Source organism: Triturus cristatus, chromosome 3_1 (genome assembly GCF_964204655.1).
Source record: "Triturus cristatus chromosome 3_1, aTriCri1.1, whole genome shotgun sequence".
Classification (NCBI taxonomy): domain Eukaryota; kingdom Metazoa; phylum Chordata; class Amphibia; order Caudata; family Salamandridae; genus Triturus; species Triturus cristatus.
In genome coordinates, this window is record NC_140583.1 from 303735220 (window position 1) to 303753033 (window position 17814).

The 17814-nt window shown below is 46.2% G+C and overlaps 1 protein-coding gene across 6 annotated transcripts in view; it reads left to right on the forward strand.

Annotated features, from left to right (window-relative positions):
* The window catches only part of MYO9A (myosin IXA), a 1236948-nt gene that overhangs the window by 960094 nt on the left and 259040 nt on the right, over positions 1 to 17814 (forward strand). For 5 of the 6 annotated variants that reach the window (XM_085643964.1, XM_085643966.1, XM_085643965.1 and 2 more), the window contains one exon: positions 77 to 274. The exons of the other annotated variant lie outside the window; for it this stretch is intronic. In XM_085643964.1, the coding sequence (XP_085500090.1) occupies positions 77 to 274 (198 nt within the window). The remainder of the gene's footprint in view (positions 1 to 76; positions 275 to 17814) is intronic. 6 annotated transcript variants of the gene reach the window in all.

The window sequence follows — 17814 nt, forward strand, 5'->3', positions numbered from 1 at the left end:
GACAGGCATTTTTCATTATATTTTGTTTTCATTCAAAGTTTTATTTATTTATTTTTGTTATTATTTGGTCAATCAGGTGTCCCTTGCGGCCCATAGAAAGAAGGCCCGCATGGCGAGGACTCGTTCGGATTTCTTGACTAGAGGCAACTTTGCTGCTGGGGAGGGAGACTCAGAGGAGGACGATTCTGATGAGCATCCTGAGTCCCCGATCTCTCCCGAGCAGCCTCATCCCCTGCCGCTGGGGTCAGCAGCCTATCACAGTGACTCTGAGATGGTAATAACAAGTCACCAGCACACTAATAAGAACTACATGTGGAACCATGCAGCTGTTGCTAGAAAATGCAGTGCTGCTTTTAAGAGGCAGCCTATCAGTGTGAATTCTGCTTCATGCCAGGGGTTATGGACCTTGCCCTTCTATTTCTAAGTGGATCTGATTAACATGGGATATGTTAGACTCTAGTGATGCGAATACAATCCCATTCTATAATGACACACCTAGTGGGTGCAGGATCGCATTCTGTCCTATCTAGCACAGGCTTTGAGACTTCACTTCTATAATCCTTGTGGCGGTGTTCACTTTTTCTTTACTATAATTACAAAATATTAGAGGCTACTTTAGAAAGATGGTAATGTACCACAAAAGTGTACCTAGAAAGGGCACTGGTATACCATTCTTATTTACTTTTCTAAGAGGGGCTGTCAGATCTCCTTTTACTGTACTTAAACGTCTGTAGGATACCTTTTTGCATACAACAAATCAGTGTACAGTTCCACTTTGCTGTAACTAGATGTAGTGAAAGTATTTGATTCTTCTTTACCTTAAGATGCTATCTATTCTTATCCTGCTATACATAGAACATATTAGAATGCTGCTCCAGAAAAGAGATCTAACTTTGATCAGCTAATTTTGGAGGCACGTAATAATGGAATCTGCAGAATGCTTTACAAGATGTATAAAATGACTGTTAATAAAACTCATGGAATTAAATGTACATAAATATACACATTATAATTTCATCAGGCTCACACACATAGGCTGCTTATTAAAAATGTATGCGAACACCTTTGTGAAAAGTAGAAATGTGAGCTAGATCAGCCAAAACGTTTTTTACAGCTCCAGAAAAACAAAATAGAACAATATTGTAAAACATGTGTGATTCAAAACATATAAAATAGAAAACATTTGTAGGGGCAAAAAAATATTTTTTTGTTTACATAGTTGGGATTTTTTAAGATATGTACATCAGATATATGATAGCTGTTTGAACAACTGTTGATACATGGAAATAAAATAATGGAAAACACTGTCAATTAAACTTGAATTATACAAACACATTTAGTTAAGCCGTAAATAAAGAAGGGAGATCAAATCCCTACATGTACTTCGTGTACAGAATTCATATCAAGAACCATATTCACTAAATGCATAAAGGATTGATCTGAAAGAAACATGTTGGTGTTAGATTCCTTACCTCAGAATATCCCCAGGCGTCAGACTGGATCCGGAAAGTTTTCGCTAGCAGTACCTCTGCGCGTCAGTAGGTGGCGTCGTGCTGTTCCGCGCCAGTCGCTGGCATCACATGCGCCGAGATGACGTCACGGAGACTACTTAGGCGCCACCCATGCGCGCTGACGTCAGTTCTGTTCTTTCTTTTTCCGCGCCAGTATGCGCAGATCCGGTTAGAGCACGTACCTTTTTGACTATCTTTTTGAGACTTTTGTCTCCTGTAAGTTTGAGTCTATTCTGGTGCACGTAGGGATGCCTTCGTTTTAAGTCTTGTGGGGCCTGCCGTCGCAATATGCCGGTGGCGGACCCCCACGTCGTCTGTCTCTACTGCCTGGAGAGCGATCACGACTCCCGGTCCTGTATGGACTGTCTGGCCATGGCCCCACAGGCCTTGAGGGAGCGGCGCCGGAAGCTACTTGAGGTCCGGCACTCGTCCCAGCGCCGTTCACGATCCAGGGGCCGCTCTAGAGAACACTCGCGGGGCCACCATCATCGCTCCTCGGGCTCCAAGTCTTCACCCTTGGATTCGGGTAAGAGACGACAGAAAAAGAAGTCGAAGGAGCGTTGTCGCTCTCCGACGTCCCCCCGTCGGTCCCCAGATGCGGACGAGGGGGGCAGGGCTTCTGCCCCTGTGGCACCTTCAGAGTCCGGGAGTTCCGTGGCCTACCCACCTTATCCGGGTCCGTCTGGGACTCCCGCGCAGGTGCAAGAATTTCTAGCTACCTTGGACCGCCTGTTTAGGTCTCGGGCTCCCGCTGGCAGGCCCTTGGGCCCCGCGGTCCCGTGTCAGGATCCTGTCGAGCCGTCGGCGGCTCTGGCCCCGGCGCCGCAGGATCCTGCGCCACTGGCACCGGCCACGGCACCACAAGGTCCCCCGCTGCCGGCTCAGGCCCCAGCGCCACCCTCAGCTCCGGCGCCGCAGTGGATATCATTTGTTCCGCCCCTGCCCAGGTTCCAGGAGAATTTTGCCCCTAGCTGGAATCCGCATTGGGACACGGCGCCGGTTCTGCGCCGTTCCCGGCACCGTTTGTTCCTTCCCCGGTCCCTGCCGCCGCAGTCTGTACCACAGACGGCGGAGGTAGAGGACGACTGGGAGGGGTCCGAGGACCCTCTTGCTCGTCAGTGTGAATCTGAGCAGGACTGGGCGGATGAGTTAGGGGAGGCCGGCAGCCTTGATGTCTCCTCTGACCCGGGGTTTGCCTCTCCTCCGCCTACCGTGGAGGAGGGCGCTTCTTACACGGTGGTGCTCCGTCGGGCAGCTGAGGTTCTCAACCTTGATCTCCCTACGGTGGCCCTAAAAACTAATCTCCTCACTGAGGTGCTCCAGACGGCGTCCACTTTGTCGGAGCCCCTGCTGCCATTTAATGATGCCCTCACTGACGTCTTACTGGGCACTTGGTCGTGGCCAGCCACAGGGGCCCCTGTGGATAAGAACGTCGCCAGGCGTCATCGCCCGGCGCCGGGTGACCCTGCCTTTCTGACCACTCATCCTATGCCGGAGAGCCTGGTCATCCAAGCTTCGATGTCCCAGAGTGCCTTTCCCACGGCTCCGCCGGATAAGGACTCTAAGAAGCTAGGGCAGTTCGGCAAGCGGTTGTTCTCTTCGGCCAGCTTAGGGCTGGGTCGGTGAACACTGCCTGCCTATTGGGCCGCTATTCCCACGCGGTGTGGGATGCAGTTGCACAGATGTTGCCTCAGTGTCCTGAAGAGACCCAAGCTGTGCTGTCCCAAGCGGTTGCCGAGGGTAAAGATGCGGCTACGTTCGCCATTCTGTGTGGTTTGGACACCGTGGACTCACTAGGTAGAGCAATTGCTACGACTGTGGTGCTTCGTCGCCACGCCTGGTCGAGATCTACCGAGTTCTCGCCAGATGTCCAAAGCTCACTCATGGACATGCCCTTTGATGGCACTCCCCTGTTTGGCGATAAAGCCGACAGTGCGCTGGAGCGGTTTAAGGACTTGCGGGCCACGGCCAAGTCCTCAGTTCTTTCCACGAAAAGCCCAGCCACTCCTGGTTTTTGGTCCTTTCTTGGCCACTGCAGGGGCACCCAGGCACGTTCCTTCAGCAAGCCTGTGCTGACCCCGCTTCAGCGCGGATGCGGTTTCCGCAGGGGCGGGTCTGGTAATCAGCGTGGGGGTCATTCCTTCTCCGCCCCCGCTGCTTCTACCTCCAAACCTTCCTAATCCGAGCTTCCCGATCCTGCCCCCCACTTTGCCAGTGGGGGGCAGGATCCGCCATCACCTCCCCCACTGGCACGCTATCACATCAGACAGGTGGGTGTTGCAGATCATCCGCAAGGGTTACTTCCTTCCCTTTCAGTCCACCCCTCCAGCCATGCCACCTCGGTACCACCGCAAGTCGGGGGAACACTTGGTACTTCTCCAGCAGGAAGTCACGGCCCTCTTGGCCAAGGGGGGCATTGAGTGCGTTCCTGGGCCAGAAGTAGGGAGTGGTTGTTATTCCCACTACTTTCTGGTCCTCAAGAAGAGCAAAGGGGGTCTACGTCCCATCTTGGACCTCCGGAACATCAACCGCTTCCTCCGGAAGGAGAAGTTCAAGATGTTGACTTTGGCTCAGGTCTTTTCTGCTGTCGATCCAGGAGACTGCATGGTAGCGTTAGACTTGCAGGACGCCTATTTTCATGTTCCCGTCCTGCCGGCCCACCGGCGTTACCCGCGGTTCATGGTGGGCCACAAGCACTTTTAGTTTACCGTGCTCCCCTTTGGACTTACCAGCACCACTCTGTTGTTCACGAAAGTGATGGCGGTGGTCCCAGCTCATATGCGCAGATTGGGGGTCTCAGTCTTTCTCTATCTAGACGACTGGTTGTTGAAGGCGGGCTCGCCCCAAATGGTCGTCTCCCACCTCCAGACTACGGCCGACCTCCTTCATTTGCTGGGGTTTTCCATCAATGTGCCGAAGTCGCACCTGAGTCCCTCCCAGAAGCTCCAATTCATCGGAGCGGTTCTAGATTTGGGTCTATCCTCCCGAACAGCGGATCCGGGATATTCAGGCTATGATTCCGATCTTTCAGCCTCTATCCCGGGTTTCAGTCAAGATGACCCTCCGGCTTCTGGGCCTGATGGCCTCCTGCATCCTGCTAGTGCAACATGCCAGATGGCATATGCGGGCTCTGCAGTGGGACCTGAAGTTTCAGTGGGCACAGCATCAGGGCAACTTGTCCGATCACGTCCAGATCTGGGAGGGCACTGCATATCAATTGCCGTGGTGGCTCACAAGTCACGATTGGGTCAGTGGCAGAGCCCTCTCCCTTCCCCAACCATAGTTCACACTGGTGACTGATGCGCCCCTCCTGGGATGGGGTGGCCACATGGGAGAGGCGGAGATCAGGGGCCTCTGGTCTCCGGCGGAGTCCCGGCTCCATATCAACCTTCTGGAGCAGCGGGCGATCCGACTTGCTCTGAAAGCCTTCCTTCCCTCTGTCCGGGGACAGGTAGTGCAGGTGTTCACAGACAACACCACCGCTATGTGGTATTGCAACAAACAGGGCGGGGTGGGGTCATGGACCCTTTGTCAGGAGGCTCTGCCCCTCAGGACATGGCTGGAACATCGGGCATGTCTCTGGTGGTTCAACACCTGGCAGGCTCCCTGAATGCCAGGGTGGACGTACTCAGCCGCAGATGCTTGTTGGATCACGAATGGCGTCTGACCTCGGACGTGGTGCAAGGTCTTTCTGCAGTGGGGAGAGCCTTGGTTAGATCTATTTGCCACTGAAGAGAATGTGCAATGTCATCAATTCTGCACGTTAGAATTTCCAAGGCGGCACTCGCTCAGAGACACGTTTCGTCGCAAGTGGAGTTGCGGTCTGTTGTACGCTTTTCCACCTATACCACTTCTGCCCAGAGTGTTGAAGAAGATCAGGCGCGACCGGGCCCAAGTTATTCTTGTGGCTCCGGATTGGGCAAGAAGAGTATGGTATCCTGAGCTACTCAGTCTGGCAATCTGTCCTCCGATCCGACTGCCTCTTCTGTTGCAGCAGCGGGGGACTGTCCTTCACCCGAACCTGTCCAGCCTCCACCTCCTTGCGTGGAGATTGAGCGGCGACTGTTGACAGCCTTTGACCTTCCTGCCAAAGTCTGTGATGCCAGGCGTCCCTCCACTAAAACGATTTACGCCTGCAGGTGGAGTACATTTGTGGCATGGTGCACAGCGAAGGCTGTGGATCCCCTTTCTGCCCCTCTTTCAGAAGTTCTTCTGTTCCTCCTTTCTCTGTCCCAGCAGGGCTCTGCTCTGGGCTCTATCAAGGGCTATCTCTTGGCCATTTCTGCCTTTTTAAGGCTTCCAGATCAGCCTTCTCTTTTCAAGTCCCCTGTTAGTCGTTTTTGAAAGGCATTACCAACACGTTTCCTCCGGTCCCACTTATAATGCCTCAGTGGGACTTGAATCTTGTGTTGACTTATTTGATGTGCGCTCCCTTTGAGCCGCTTCACAACTGTCCTTTACGTCTTTTCACCTTAAAGACTGCTTACCTGGTTGCTATTACCTCTGCCAGAAGGGTGAGTGAGCTCTAGGCTCGCTCTTCTCAACCTCCTTTCCTTTCTGTTCATCCAGACAAGGTGGTGTTAAGGACCTGTCCTTCTTTTCTGCCCAAGGTTGTCACGCCCTTCCACATCGGGCAGACCATCACTTTGCCCACCTTCTTTCCGCCTCCGCATCCTTCGAAAGAGGAAGAGAGGCTCCATCGTCTGGACCCCAAACTTCCGCTCTCGTTCTATCTGAAGCGCACCCAACCGTTCCGGGTGGATGATCAACTCTTTGTTGTCTACGTGGGCGCCAAAAAAGGTCGGGCTCTACACAAACGAACCACCTCTCTGTGGGTCGTTCTGTGTATTAAAGCCTGTTGCTCCTTGGCTAAAAAGGAGCCTCCTGTGGGGCTGCGTGCCCATTCTACTTGGGCGACAGCAGCCACTACCGCTCTGGGACGTGGAGTCCCTTTGCAGGATATCTGTCAGGCAGCTACGTGGTCCTCGCTGCATACCTTTACCAAGCATTATTGCCTTGACAGCCAAGTCCGGAGAGACGGCTTCTTTGGCCGTTCTGTTCTCTGGGATTTTCTGGTGTGATCTTAGTTCGCAGACCCACCACCGGGGTTGGTATTGCTGGGGTATCTATTCTAAGGTAAGAAATCTAACACTAACATGTGTCTTTCAGATGAACAAGTTACTTACCTTCCGTAACGATATATCTGTAAGAAACATTAGTTAGTGTTAGATTCCTTACCGCCCCACACACCCTCCCAGTTCTGCAAACTGATTTCTAGGGTTAAGGTCATCCCTTTTATGGCCCTAGTTTTATGCACCAGTGGTCAGTGTCTTGCATGGCTTTGCGTTCCTGGCACGGAAAGTCGTGTACAGAACTGATGTCAGCGCACATGTGTGGTGCCTAAGTAGTCTCCTTGATGTCATCTCGCCGCATACGTCGCCAGCGACGGACTCGGAGCAGCACAACGCCACCTACTGACGTGCAGAGGTACTGCTAGCGAAAACTTTCCGGATCTAGTCTGACGCCTGGGGATATTCTAAGGTAAGGAATCTAACACTTAACTAATGTTTCTTACAGATATATCGTTACCGAAGGCAAGTATCTTGTTCAATTGTGCATAAGGTAATAACAGAATAGTCATGAAATGGACAACCATGAGACAAATAGAATGGTAAGATGAAAAACAAATGCAAAAAGGAGAGAGAAAAGAGGAAATAAATTGATACTAAAAACTAGCAAATCAAAATTCAGTTATGTGGCCAGAGCGATATAATCTCTTGTATTGAAGAATATACTTCAGATACCAAAAGACAATTTAAAGCTGTTGTAGTGAGCCTCAAGTTTATCGCTCAATCAATAAATTCTTTATGAACTCATTCTATGGAATTATTCAGTTTTAACCTGAAATGTAACTAAAGAAAGTATACATATTACGCATCCCAGAGTATGGTACAATTACTACCTATCATGATGCCACAACTTGAAGAAAGAAGCACATAAATGTGGCCAATAGCACACCTCCAGTATAATATATTTATTTATTTATTTATCTTGCGTCCCGAAAGGGATGCTCACAGCCGTGCACCAGAACGAAGGGCGTCTGGTCATTGGTGTAGTCAGCACTTTACGCAGTCCCATTCTGCTGCCTTCTCTCACATCATGTCAAGGAACTCTGACACCAAAAGTATGTTGCTCAACAAAGATTTATTGTAAAGTGCTTTGTGCTACCGCTGACGCGTTTCGCATACCCTGCAGCTTTACTCACAGAGGCATCATATTGATTACATCATTATAAAGTTCACGCAAACTATGTCATTAGGAATAAAGTAGACAGACTACATTATATGTTGTGGTTGCCGATAGTACATATTTTTCTGTGCTCTGAAAGTAGAAGGCTTAAAACCATGGATAATATTACACAGATTAAACTAAGAAAATATTGCACAAACAGATATCATTAAAATGAAATTAAAACGAAATTAAAACATCACAGTTATATGCTAGTGCCTGTTTTACCTGATGTACAAAAATACTTTAATTTGCCTTTGAAATTTTATGCAGCTAGTTTGGCCCAAGTGGGCAAAGCTTTTACATAGTGCCACAGAAGCACAGTCATATTTCAAAAGCAGTGTTATTTTGCTAATCCCAGTGCAGCACATTTCCACATGGTAAAACTAAACAAATTAAAATACGTGTTCAATTGCATATATTGCCACATTATCTATTATTGTCATAGTACAAACATATTCAGCATTGCCCTTTCACTTGCATACCAAGTGGACATAACTTAATATTACCGTCTTTCAAAATTACATTACTTATTAAGGCTTCTCTTATTATCTTTCTAATTCTTCCTATTGCAATGTCCCAACTAAAGTGATCAGCGCAAACCTAATTGCTGTTGTGCTTGTATAAATACAATTAAAACCTTTTAAATGCCTCTCCACAGTTGAAAGAAATCGAGGACATAGAGTGAGTCTACAAGTAGGTATGGAAAACTTCCTTGCAGTTCAGTTCCCAAGGTGTCTTAGTGTTTAGTTCTATAATATATCTGTATTCTAGCTGTCTCAAACTTTTCTCCCTCTTACTTTTCGGCACAGAATCAACCACAAAATATTCTAGTCCTCTCACGTCGCCATTATGTTTTTCCTCAAAATGATGAGCTGTTGGTTATGCTCTATCTTTGCTTTTAATCACCATGTTGTAGGATTTTTGATGTACAGGCAGTGTAGTGCTTCTTACATACATAAGTTTACATAGGCAACACAGAATATATATCAGATGATCGTTTTTTCCCGAACAAAACTTTATTTTCTTTGTTCTCTTAAGTAGGGGTGATTCATATTCCTTTAGATTAACACCATACTGACAGGCTTTTTACTTACTGCACCTTTTGAAGCATTTTATGTTACCTAGTCAGCTCTTCCTTTATTGTTGCTTACACTCGGGACTAATTTTTCTTGGAACATCTCGTAGACTTTTCCCTCCTGAATGTTAGACCTGGCATTCTAGGGGCTTACTTACCAATTTTTGGATCGTTTTTTATAAAGTGCCAGTACTTTTAAACTATCTTACTGGTAGCTCCTTCCTGTTTGTTGAAAGTAGTGATTAATCTAAATTTAGTGATTTCTGGGGTTTCTTTTTCTTTCACTCAAAGACCAGTTGTTCCTTTGATTTGGCCTTTTCTTTCCTTTTGGCTTCTTCAGTGTTAGAATATGGGTACCCCCTCTTCTTGTGCATCAGCGGTAGCACAAGAGCACCTTTATTGAGTAACTTATTTTTGGTGTCCGCTTTCCTTGACACGTTGGGTGTGCGAGGAGGCACCAGAATATATATCTCTATAGATATTTATATATATATACTGATTTTATAGTTAGGTGACAATTTCAGTTTAAACTTAACATTTTAAACTTAAAAAACCACTGAAATGTAAGTAACTGTGAATCGCGCCCCGCCATGCACAGTAATGTTATTTCAGAAGTCATCAGCCAAATTATCAATGATGTCATAGAACATGTAGTGAGTGATGTAATATGTGAAATCCTAAGCAGTGCATGGCTAAGGTTTTAGTTATAGAACTTGAAATAAATATAACTGATGAATTTGTGTTTTTTAGCTTAAAATGTTATGTTTAAACTGACATTTTCACCGAACTATAACATCACTCTAACCTTAAGTTTTTCAGTGATTTTCAGAGTTAAAAAAAAAATGCAAAGTAACATAATATGACCATACCTAACCTGAACTATATAGTTAAAGAAATATTTTATTACCATACATAGCTATGCTAACCCTCTGCCATGCACGGCCTTCGGCTGTGCGTGGCAAGGGATTGGGTATGCGCCCAACTCCACGTGGATGGCCACTCCTGCCGAGAGCTGCCCTCTAGAGCCCGCAAACCCAAACCATCCACATATACAAGCATATTAGACCATACTTCTCAAAAACTACTTAGCAGACTTCCACCAAATCACAAAAGGCATGCGTTCTGGGTAAAGTTCTGCCAAATTTGGTGGAATTATGTTCAGTCTTTGGACTGTAGTGCTGTTCAAAATTCCTTTTCTCAGCCCACGTGGCTACTACATTAGGGATAAATATACTAAAATATGTGGATACATTACCAGATTCTCTGCCTGACCAGTGTACTACACTGTCAATATTAACTGGATACTTAGAAAATGACAAGACGTTATAAAAAAGAGAAATCTGTTGCAGCCTTTAACACTAGTATGACCTAAATGCTCCTACATAAATAGCACATGAACCACTTCCAAAATTAAAATGTAACTTTTGGGGTAGACCTGAAAATAGTTTATAAACTGTAACATAGTAAAGGAGTATAGTTCAGCGCCTGATACACCATCAATTCCTTTTAAATACCAAGGCAACACATTAGAAATTATAACAGGTAAACTCAAACTATCTGCATTAAGTGCCAGTTAAAGTAAAATAAAGCCAAGGAAACAGCCAAAAATATAAAAGAAAATATATAAAAATATACAAGGGCAACAATTTAAAAACTACAACAATGTCAGACAGGCGTATCGAACCATGTAAGTATGGGAATAAGCCCATGTTTAGAAGGACTTGGGCTTGTTGATGTGCTTTGCTCAGAAATGACATGAACCTGATGAAAACAACTTGTGAAAAATCAACCCTATATTAGAAAAAAAGAACAATAGACCATGAATAGGAATATAAATTTCAGAACAAATCTCAGTATAACAATTTAATGAACATCTGGGCATTTATAAAATTGTCTACAGAGTTCTGAAGACGCTAACATCTTTCAAGGTTATATTCAAATCATAAATCTCAATTTGAAACCATTGCAATTAGGAAATGGTTGCTATTGTGGTGTTCTGCCATATGAATAATCAAGCAAATGCTTTGATTCGTTCAGGAGTACTTCACCAGGCTTTTCACAATATTGTTCTATTTTGTCTTTCCACTTTGATAAAGCGCTTCACAAGCTTCAAAACATGTGTTGGCTGATCTTTCCTCACATTTGTATTTAACAAAAATGTGTCAGGTTTATTATTTTTACATTGGCTTTCTATCTTTGTGAACATGACAAAATTATAATACATGTATTGATTTACATATATCAGGTTATGTAAGTATTTTGATTGTTAATTCCAAGAGTTACATTTACGTTAAATTGGTGACTCTTGTACAGGAATCTTCAGATTCCATTATTCAGTGCCTCTAAAGTTCTGTTAATTTAGAATATTACACACTGGGAAGATGACTGGAGTGCAATTTGCTGTGGGCAGAATTTTCTCGTTCACCTTGTATTGGATTTTCCTGAGGTCCCCTTGTCTTTTATATTTTTGAGTTGTTAGGCAGGCTCTATTGCTACATGGGGATTTGAGATCTCCTCTTGTTATTCCTGTTTAGAGACATGAGCTCATCCTCTGTAATATCTGGAAGGTGATGAAAATGTCCCTCTTATGTTTATGAGGAGATGTGATATCCAACACTCCTACACGTAGGAAGCATTGTGTTTTCAGTCTGCTATACCTGGAAGTAGATACAAGTTCTCATTCTGGTAATGATTGTCATTCAATGTGTTCTCCCTACAAGTGTTGTGAAAACTCAGCTGCTGTGCCTTGAGTTGTCCATGGAATCTTAGCCTGCTCTGCCTGGGAATGTCTGTGGAATATCTTGCTATGCCTAATAATCTTACTCTGTTTTTCATACTGATGGAATTCACTATGTTTCTTCCGTGGTGGTGGATCTCTTTAAAGTTCTGTGAGAGCTCTTGCTGCACTTTCTAAGATAGTCTTTGTAATCATTTTCCGCTATAATGATACAAGAGCTGTATAATTTTACTCTGCTGCACCGTGGAATGCCTGGCAACTCCAACTCTTCAATTATAAGGGGTTGTAGTGTGATTATAGATGGGTTGGAATATATCACTTTTCAAAAACTGGAAAAGAAATCAAATGGCATTCTGTGGCATATGGGTGGAATGAAATACATTAATTACTGTGCTCTTCGTAGGTATGGTTATGTATCACACCCTCCTGAAAAGACTCCAAAGTCTGTAGGTCATGCTACTGTAGTGAGGTCACCTAGTACGGCCAGATCAATCAGTTATTCAAGACTGGGCCCTTTCAGTGTCATAGGGCTCCTCAGACAAAATGCTAATATGCAGTGCTTCATCCTTTTTGATGAAAACATTGTAGCACATTTGTGTTGTGTAATGGGATGAATATAGTAACAAACAGGCACAAACAGAGGTGCCCCTGAGACCATAAATAAGAATATATTCACTTAAAGTCTAGACACAGTACGTTGCCTACACTTAAGTTCCACTACGGAACAATGTTGCATCAAGATTTTTTTTTTTACAACTGTGAGTCTGGATATACAGAAGCTAATTACCATCACCAATGAGATTTTATCCAAAGAATTATATTTAATATTTTTAATTCAATTATTTATGACCATTGCCACTTTTTTGTTTCTTTTTAAAGTAATACCATTTTCATTGTTGCAAAAATTAAAACACCACAAGAATCATTATTAAATCATAATTGATACATAAATAGTGAAGTATACACAAATTCTTAACATCTTTTGGTCCTAAAGTTGGGAAAAACAGATATATATCATACATCGCGAAAGCCATACATCATTGTTTCCTCGATTAAATTTAGCGGTCCAAAAAGGGAGAGGTCAGAGATAGGATTGAAATGAATTGCGAACGGTTATACCACAATTAATTTGGTACACTTTGACATTTCATAAAGTCTCCAAAACTTATATCCTGCAGCTGCTCTTGACCTCGTGCGTGAAGAAAGGGGAAGATTGTGTGAAGTTAGGAAGGTAAGGTTAAACCGAAAAGTGAGCCGACGCGTTTCGACCTTCAAGTGTGGGAACCACAACGATTTCTAGGAAGGTCTTCCTCAGGGCTGTACTTCTTTGTGAAGAACACTGGAAAGATGGAATAGAAGATCGCTTTCTGAAGGAACCAATTTTTTCTAAAAGAAGGCGGCAGCCACTACCTGTAGTTTTAAATCTCTTTGAGCCCTATGGACAAAATATATGTCCACGTACTACGCCGACCGTGTTCACCGCCCTCCCTCCTGTTCGCTGAGAGAAAAAGTTAGAGTAAATGGGTGGGAAAAAAGAGCAGCTTCCTTCAGAAGGAAGGAGTGCATTAGAGGTATTTAGCAGCAACAGATGACCTGGTCAGCAGCAGAACTAATCTGGCTGCTTTGTTTTCACAGCTTTGCCATGAAGATCAGTGCTTCTGGCCCGTCCTCCCTGCAGAGGGACAAACAGACATTTAAAAGTATTACAGTATCTCCAAAGACCCCTTGCAGATATCCCACTGAACTTCTACAAGCACCCAGCAGAGCTCCAATAGACCCCTACTGAGATGTGACATTTTCCCATTCTTTCTCTTCTCATGCAGTTTTCTTGTATTGCACATTCCTCTATCTCTAGTTAACGTAGTTTTTAGGTCTCGCCTGAGCCAGCGCATGCGCTGCTCTGGTGAGACATTTAGTAACTGGGTTTTCAAAGTGCTACCAAAGGCTTTTGCTGGCCTCAAGCGTGCGGTTACGCGCGCGTGAACTTGCACAGCTGCCATCTGGCTTCATGTAATGGCTCATTAAGCCTTACAGCGCGTGAATCCCCTCCCCTACCCCCTCCCTTCTCCCACTCCCTCCTCATCAGCTTCATTTTCCTTTTCATTCTTCTCCACCCCCTTGCTCTTTCACTTGCACGGCCAATGCTTGTCATGCCAGGCTTCAGCGCCATGCCTTACAAGCGGAACCCCATGCGCTCGGAGCGCTGCTGCAGCCTCTTGCACCACCTCATGACGCTGCCATCAGTTTCACCACTCACATGGTCTTCTGCTTTCATTTACAATATGTCCTTTTTCTTTTTTTTTATCTTTTAAGAGAGCGTGAGAAAGTAGGACACTTGTATCTCGGTCTGTTTGTTGTCCAACTTACAGTGAAGTGACAAACAGGCGTGCTGGTGATGGGTAACTGGTTTCCAGTCCCTCTAGGCCTCACTGTAGCGCTTAGGCTGTCGCTCAGCGCGGCACAGTGCGTGCGGGCATAAACGGTGGCGCGTGCCGTATGTCCCATAGTTTGCACTCTGCACTTTAATGTAAGCTGGACGATTCACTTTAGCAGAAGCGCGTGTTTAGTTCTGGAACACAAATGGCCGCAGGCCAGCTCCACTGCACACATTACTAGATGTACACTTATATACAACGTATTGTCTACCATAGCCTGCTCGTCTCCATCACGCAGAACTGCTTGTTACTGCTTTGCACCTCCGCGAATCACTGTGCGACGTGGTGCAGCCCGGTAAATCGCTCCCCCCTTCTAGTGCTCACAAGGATTCCCCGGTAACAGTGATGCACGGGATCAAAGTTATATTGTACTGCACATTTTCCGATTCACTGACTGACCACACTATGCTCACTGTGTGTCTTTTTAATAGAAGACCTGCACAGTGCTTAGAAACCAAAACAAACACACTTCAGGGGTCGACTTATCTGCATTTCGAAACGAAAACTCAAAGTTCCGTTCCGTTAGTCACTTATAAAGGAAGATAAACATAAAATGTGTTCGTGTCAGTTGTAAAGATTTATGTTCTTAACATCAACAAATATTACATTAAACTTAGTTTAACAAGGCCGGCTTTAGCGCTGGTACCGCCCGCTGCGACAATCTCCCCACCCCCTTGTTCCGTGGCTTTCGCGCGCAGCGCGCGTTCACACATCTCCCTCCGCCTCTCAGGACTGTTGTGCTTATTTATATATTTAATGTGCCCTGCGTTGCTTGGAGTATATACAACAGAAGAACTTAAATGGACACTCGTCGGAGTTCTTTGTTTAATTAAGATTGGGAGGGCGTATTTTTAGCTGTTGCGCCACACAGACCACCATACCACGAGTCAGGGGCATAACGCAGGCCCCCGCTGCCAGAAGTTGCCCTCTCTCCCCTTCTTACAGCAGAGTGCACCACACAACCCAGTGTTTCCCCATATTGCCGATCTGGTGCCTCTAACCCCCCCTTACCCCTCCCCCCATGTGCAATTACTCTTGCCCTTCATCTGTGGCCGTCATGCCCCACAGTGCCCGGCACCGCAACTCCATCCACCCCCCCCATGCCTAGGAACGCCCAGTGCACTCCACCCGACCCACTCTTCTTACCCACAGAAAACCTCCTCTTGGTCAGCCTGACACCCCGCCCCAACCTTGCAACCAGGCCCTTTGCTGCCTTTACCCAAGCCACCAAAACAACAGCCCCCATGCCCCTCCCTTCTCGCTGCTCCTACTCAAGCGCCCCGTCTACCTCTACCCGCCTCCAACATTAATGTGTCCTTTAAAATCCCCCTCTGCCCCTTTCGTCACCCCAGACCACATTCCTCTGTCTAAGTACTCTGAGAGATTAATCATCAGCCCAGGATCACAGGATGCTGTGCCACACCGAGACCAAAACTTCACCAACCCATTCAAATTTGTACCCGAAAGTGTCCCCCCACCGCCCCCCTTCCCCTCCCACCCAGCTCTCCCTGGACACCCAGCCTCCTGCAACCATCGATAGCGCTTTAATCCCGGCTGTGCCATCCCCAGGTGTATGCGCGCACCTCTCCCACCCCGTCTTGCCAACACCAAACAAACCAGACTCCACAGCAACCCGCCTGCACCTACCCCACCGTGCCCACACCAATCCCCTTGTATGCCCAACCAAGCTCCAAGCTGAGGCAAGCACCACAATTCCCGTCCCCCACCCCCATCATGCGCTCTTCCCCACACAGATCTCCTGTAATCCTGTGCAAATAGGAGACCTATTGCATTGCCTATTGCATTACGCATGTTTTGCATTCTTCAATTTCACGGAGTGCAATACGATGCCACTTTAGGTGCGTGCATGCGTGATCAATTGTATCAGTTTAACTTGGCATCTAATTTGTCATTTTTACTTTTATATCACCCACATGTATTATCATCTGGTCATATTTATCCGCATTGCCACATTCCAGATTTAAAACTTGTGCCTCGTATTTCCGGACTTTTACTTGTGCGCTTTCAAATTCTTTTCCCGATTTTATCTTGGACTTTTTTCACATGATAGGGACGTGCATTTTCATGTGTTAACAATTATCCCGAGTGCAAGCTGGAAAAAACAATCATTGGCATTGCCAATAGGTTTCGCTTTTGGGACCTTATAAGTATTTAGTTATTCAGCACAATATCGTTGGTGCAACAACATCAACTGTTGCATGGCTAAAAACCTATAAAGTACAAGGTTTAGCCATTCAACAGCTGATGGTGTTGCGCAAAAGATATTGTGCTGCAAAACTAAATACTTATAAGGTCCAAAAAAGCGAAACCTATTGGCTATGCCAATGCTTGTTACAATTATGGGCACGTCGTGCCCATCAGACCCCTCCCTCCCCACAAACACACACACTTGGACTACTGATGTGCGCAGACTCGGGTGGCTTCGGCACCCTCCACAAAGGACGGTTGTTGAGCCCACGCTGGGCGGGCACCAGACTTGTTTACACAGACATGAGAGCAGCAGCACCCTCGTGCACACATCTAGAGGAGCGGCGCTCAGTGGTGCACGCTTGGTCACGATCACCCTTTAGATACACTCGTAGCAGGGGCGCAACTAGAGCCAAATTTCGAGGGGGCTAAGAAAAAATTTCGGGTGGGGGGCTGACTCTTCCAGCAGTAGTTAAGAGTGGAGATGCAGGGGCTCTGAGAAGGGGTGAAATACAGCAAAGCCTCATTCACAAGCAAATGGTGTTTTAAAGACCTGTGAAGTACTCGGGTGCCCAGGAAGCCGTCTCAGCCTGGGTTGCCACACACGACGTGAGGGGAGTGGGGCTGAAGCCCTTTGATCCCAATGTGCGTTGCGCGCCTGGCTCGAAGTCATCTGCACTGTCCCTTACTGTTCGTACCCACCCACACCCCTATTTAGACATGTTAACGGGCAATATGTTTCTTATGTGGATACTCGTCTACACCCCTCCGGAGGAAGAGCCTCGAAAGCCCCTCGTGGTTTCGAAATGAATCGTTTAAAATACTGGAAGCACTGCTTCGGATGGTTTTCATTTTTTCCAAGTTTTTTTGCTGTTGAAGTTTTATATAGCGCGAACGCGACCCGAAGGTATAACAGCGCTTTACATGGGCACCAGTTGCATTACAGACCCATTCATTTTGAGGTGCGGCGATATTAAATGATTTGTTTAGTTATGATTTGGGGTTCGTTAAGTTTCTTGGGGAAGAGGATGTGGTCCGTCGGCTAAACTGCCGACTTTGGTGCTGGAAACTCAGCCTGGGTTGCCACCCACGACGTGAGGGGAGTGGGGCTGAAGCCCTTTGATCCCAATGTGCGTTGCGTGCCTGGCTCGAAGTCATCTGCACTGTCCCTTACTGTTCTTACCCACCCACACCCCTATTTAGACATGTTAACGGGCAATATGTTTCTTATGTGCATACTCGTCTACACCCCTCCGGAGGAAGAGCCTCGAAAGCCCCTCGTGGTTTCGAAATGAATCGTTTAAAACACTGGAAGCACTGCTTCGGATGGTTTCATTTTTTCCGAGTTTTTTTGCTGTTGAAGTTTCATATAGCGCGAACGCGACCCGAAGGTATAACAGCGGTTTACATGGGCACCAGTTGCATTACAGACCCATTCATTTTGAGGCGCGGTGATATTAAATGATTTGTTTAGTTATGATTTGGGGTTCGTTAAGTTTCTTGGGGAAGAGGATGTGGTCCGTCGGCTAAACTGCCGACTTTGGTGCTGGAAACTCA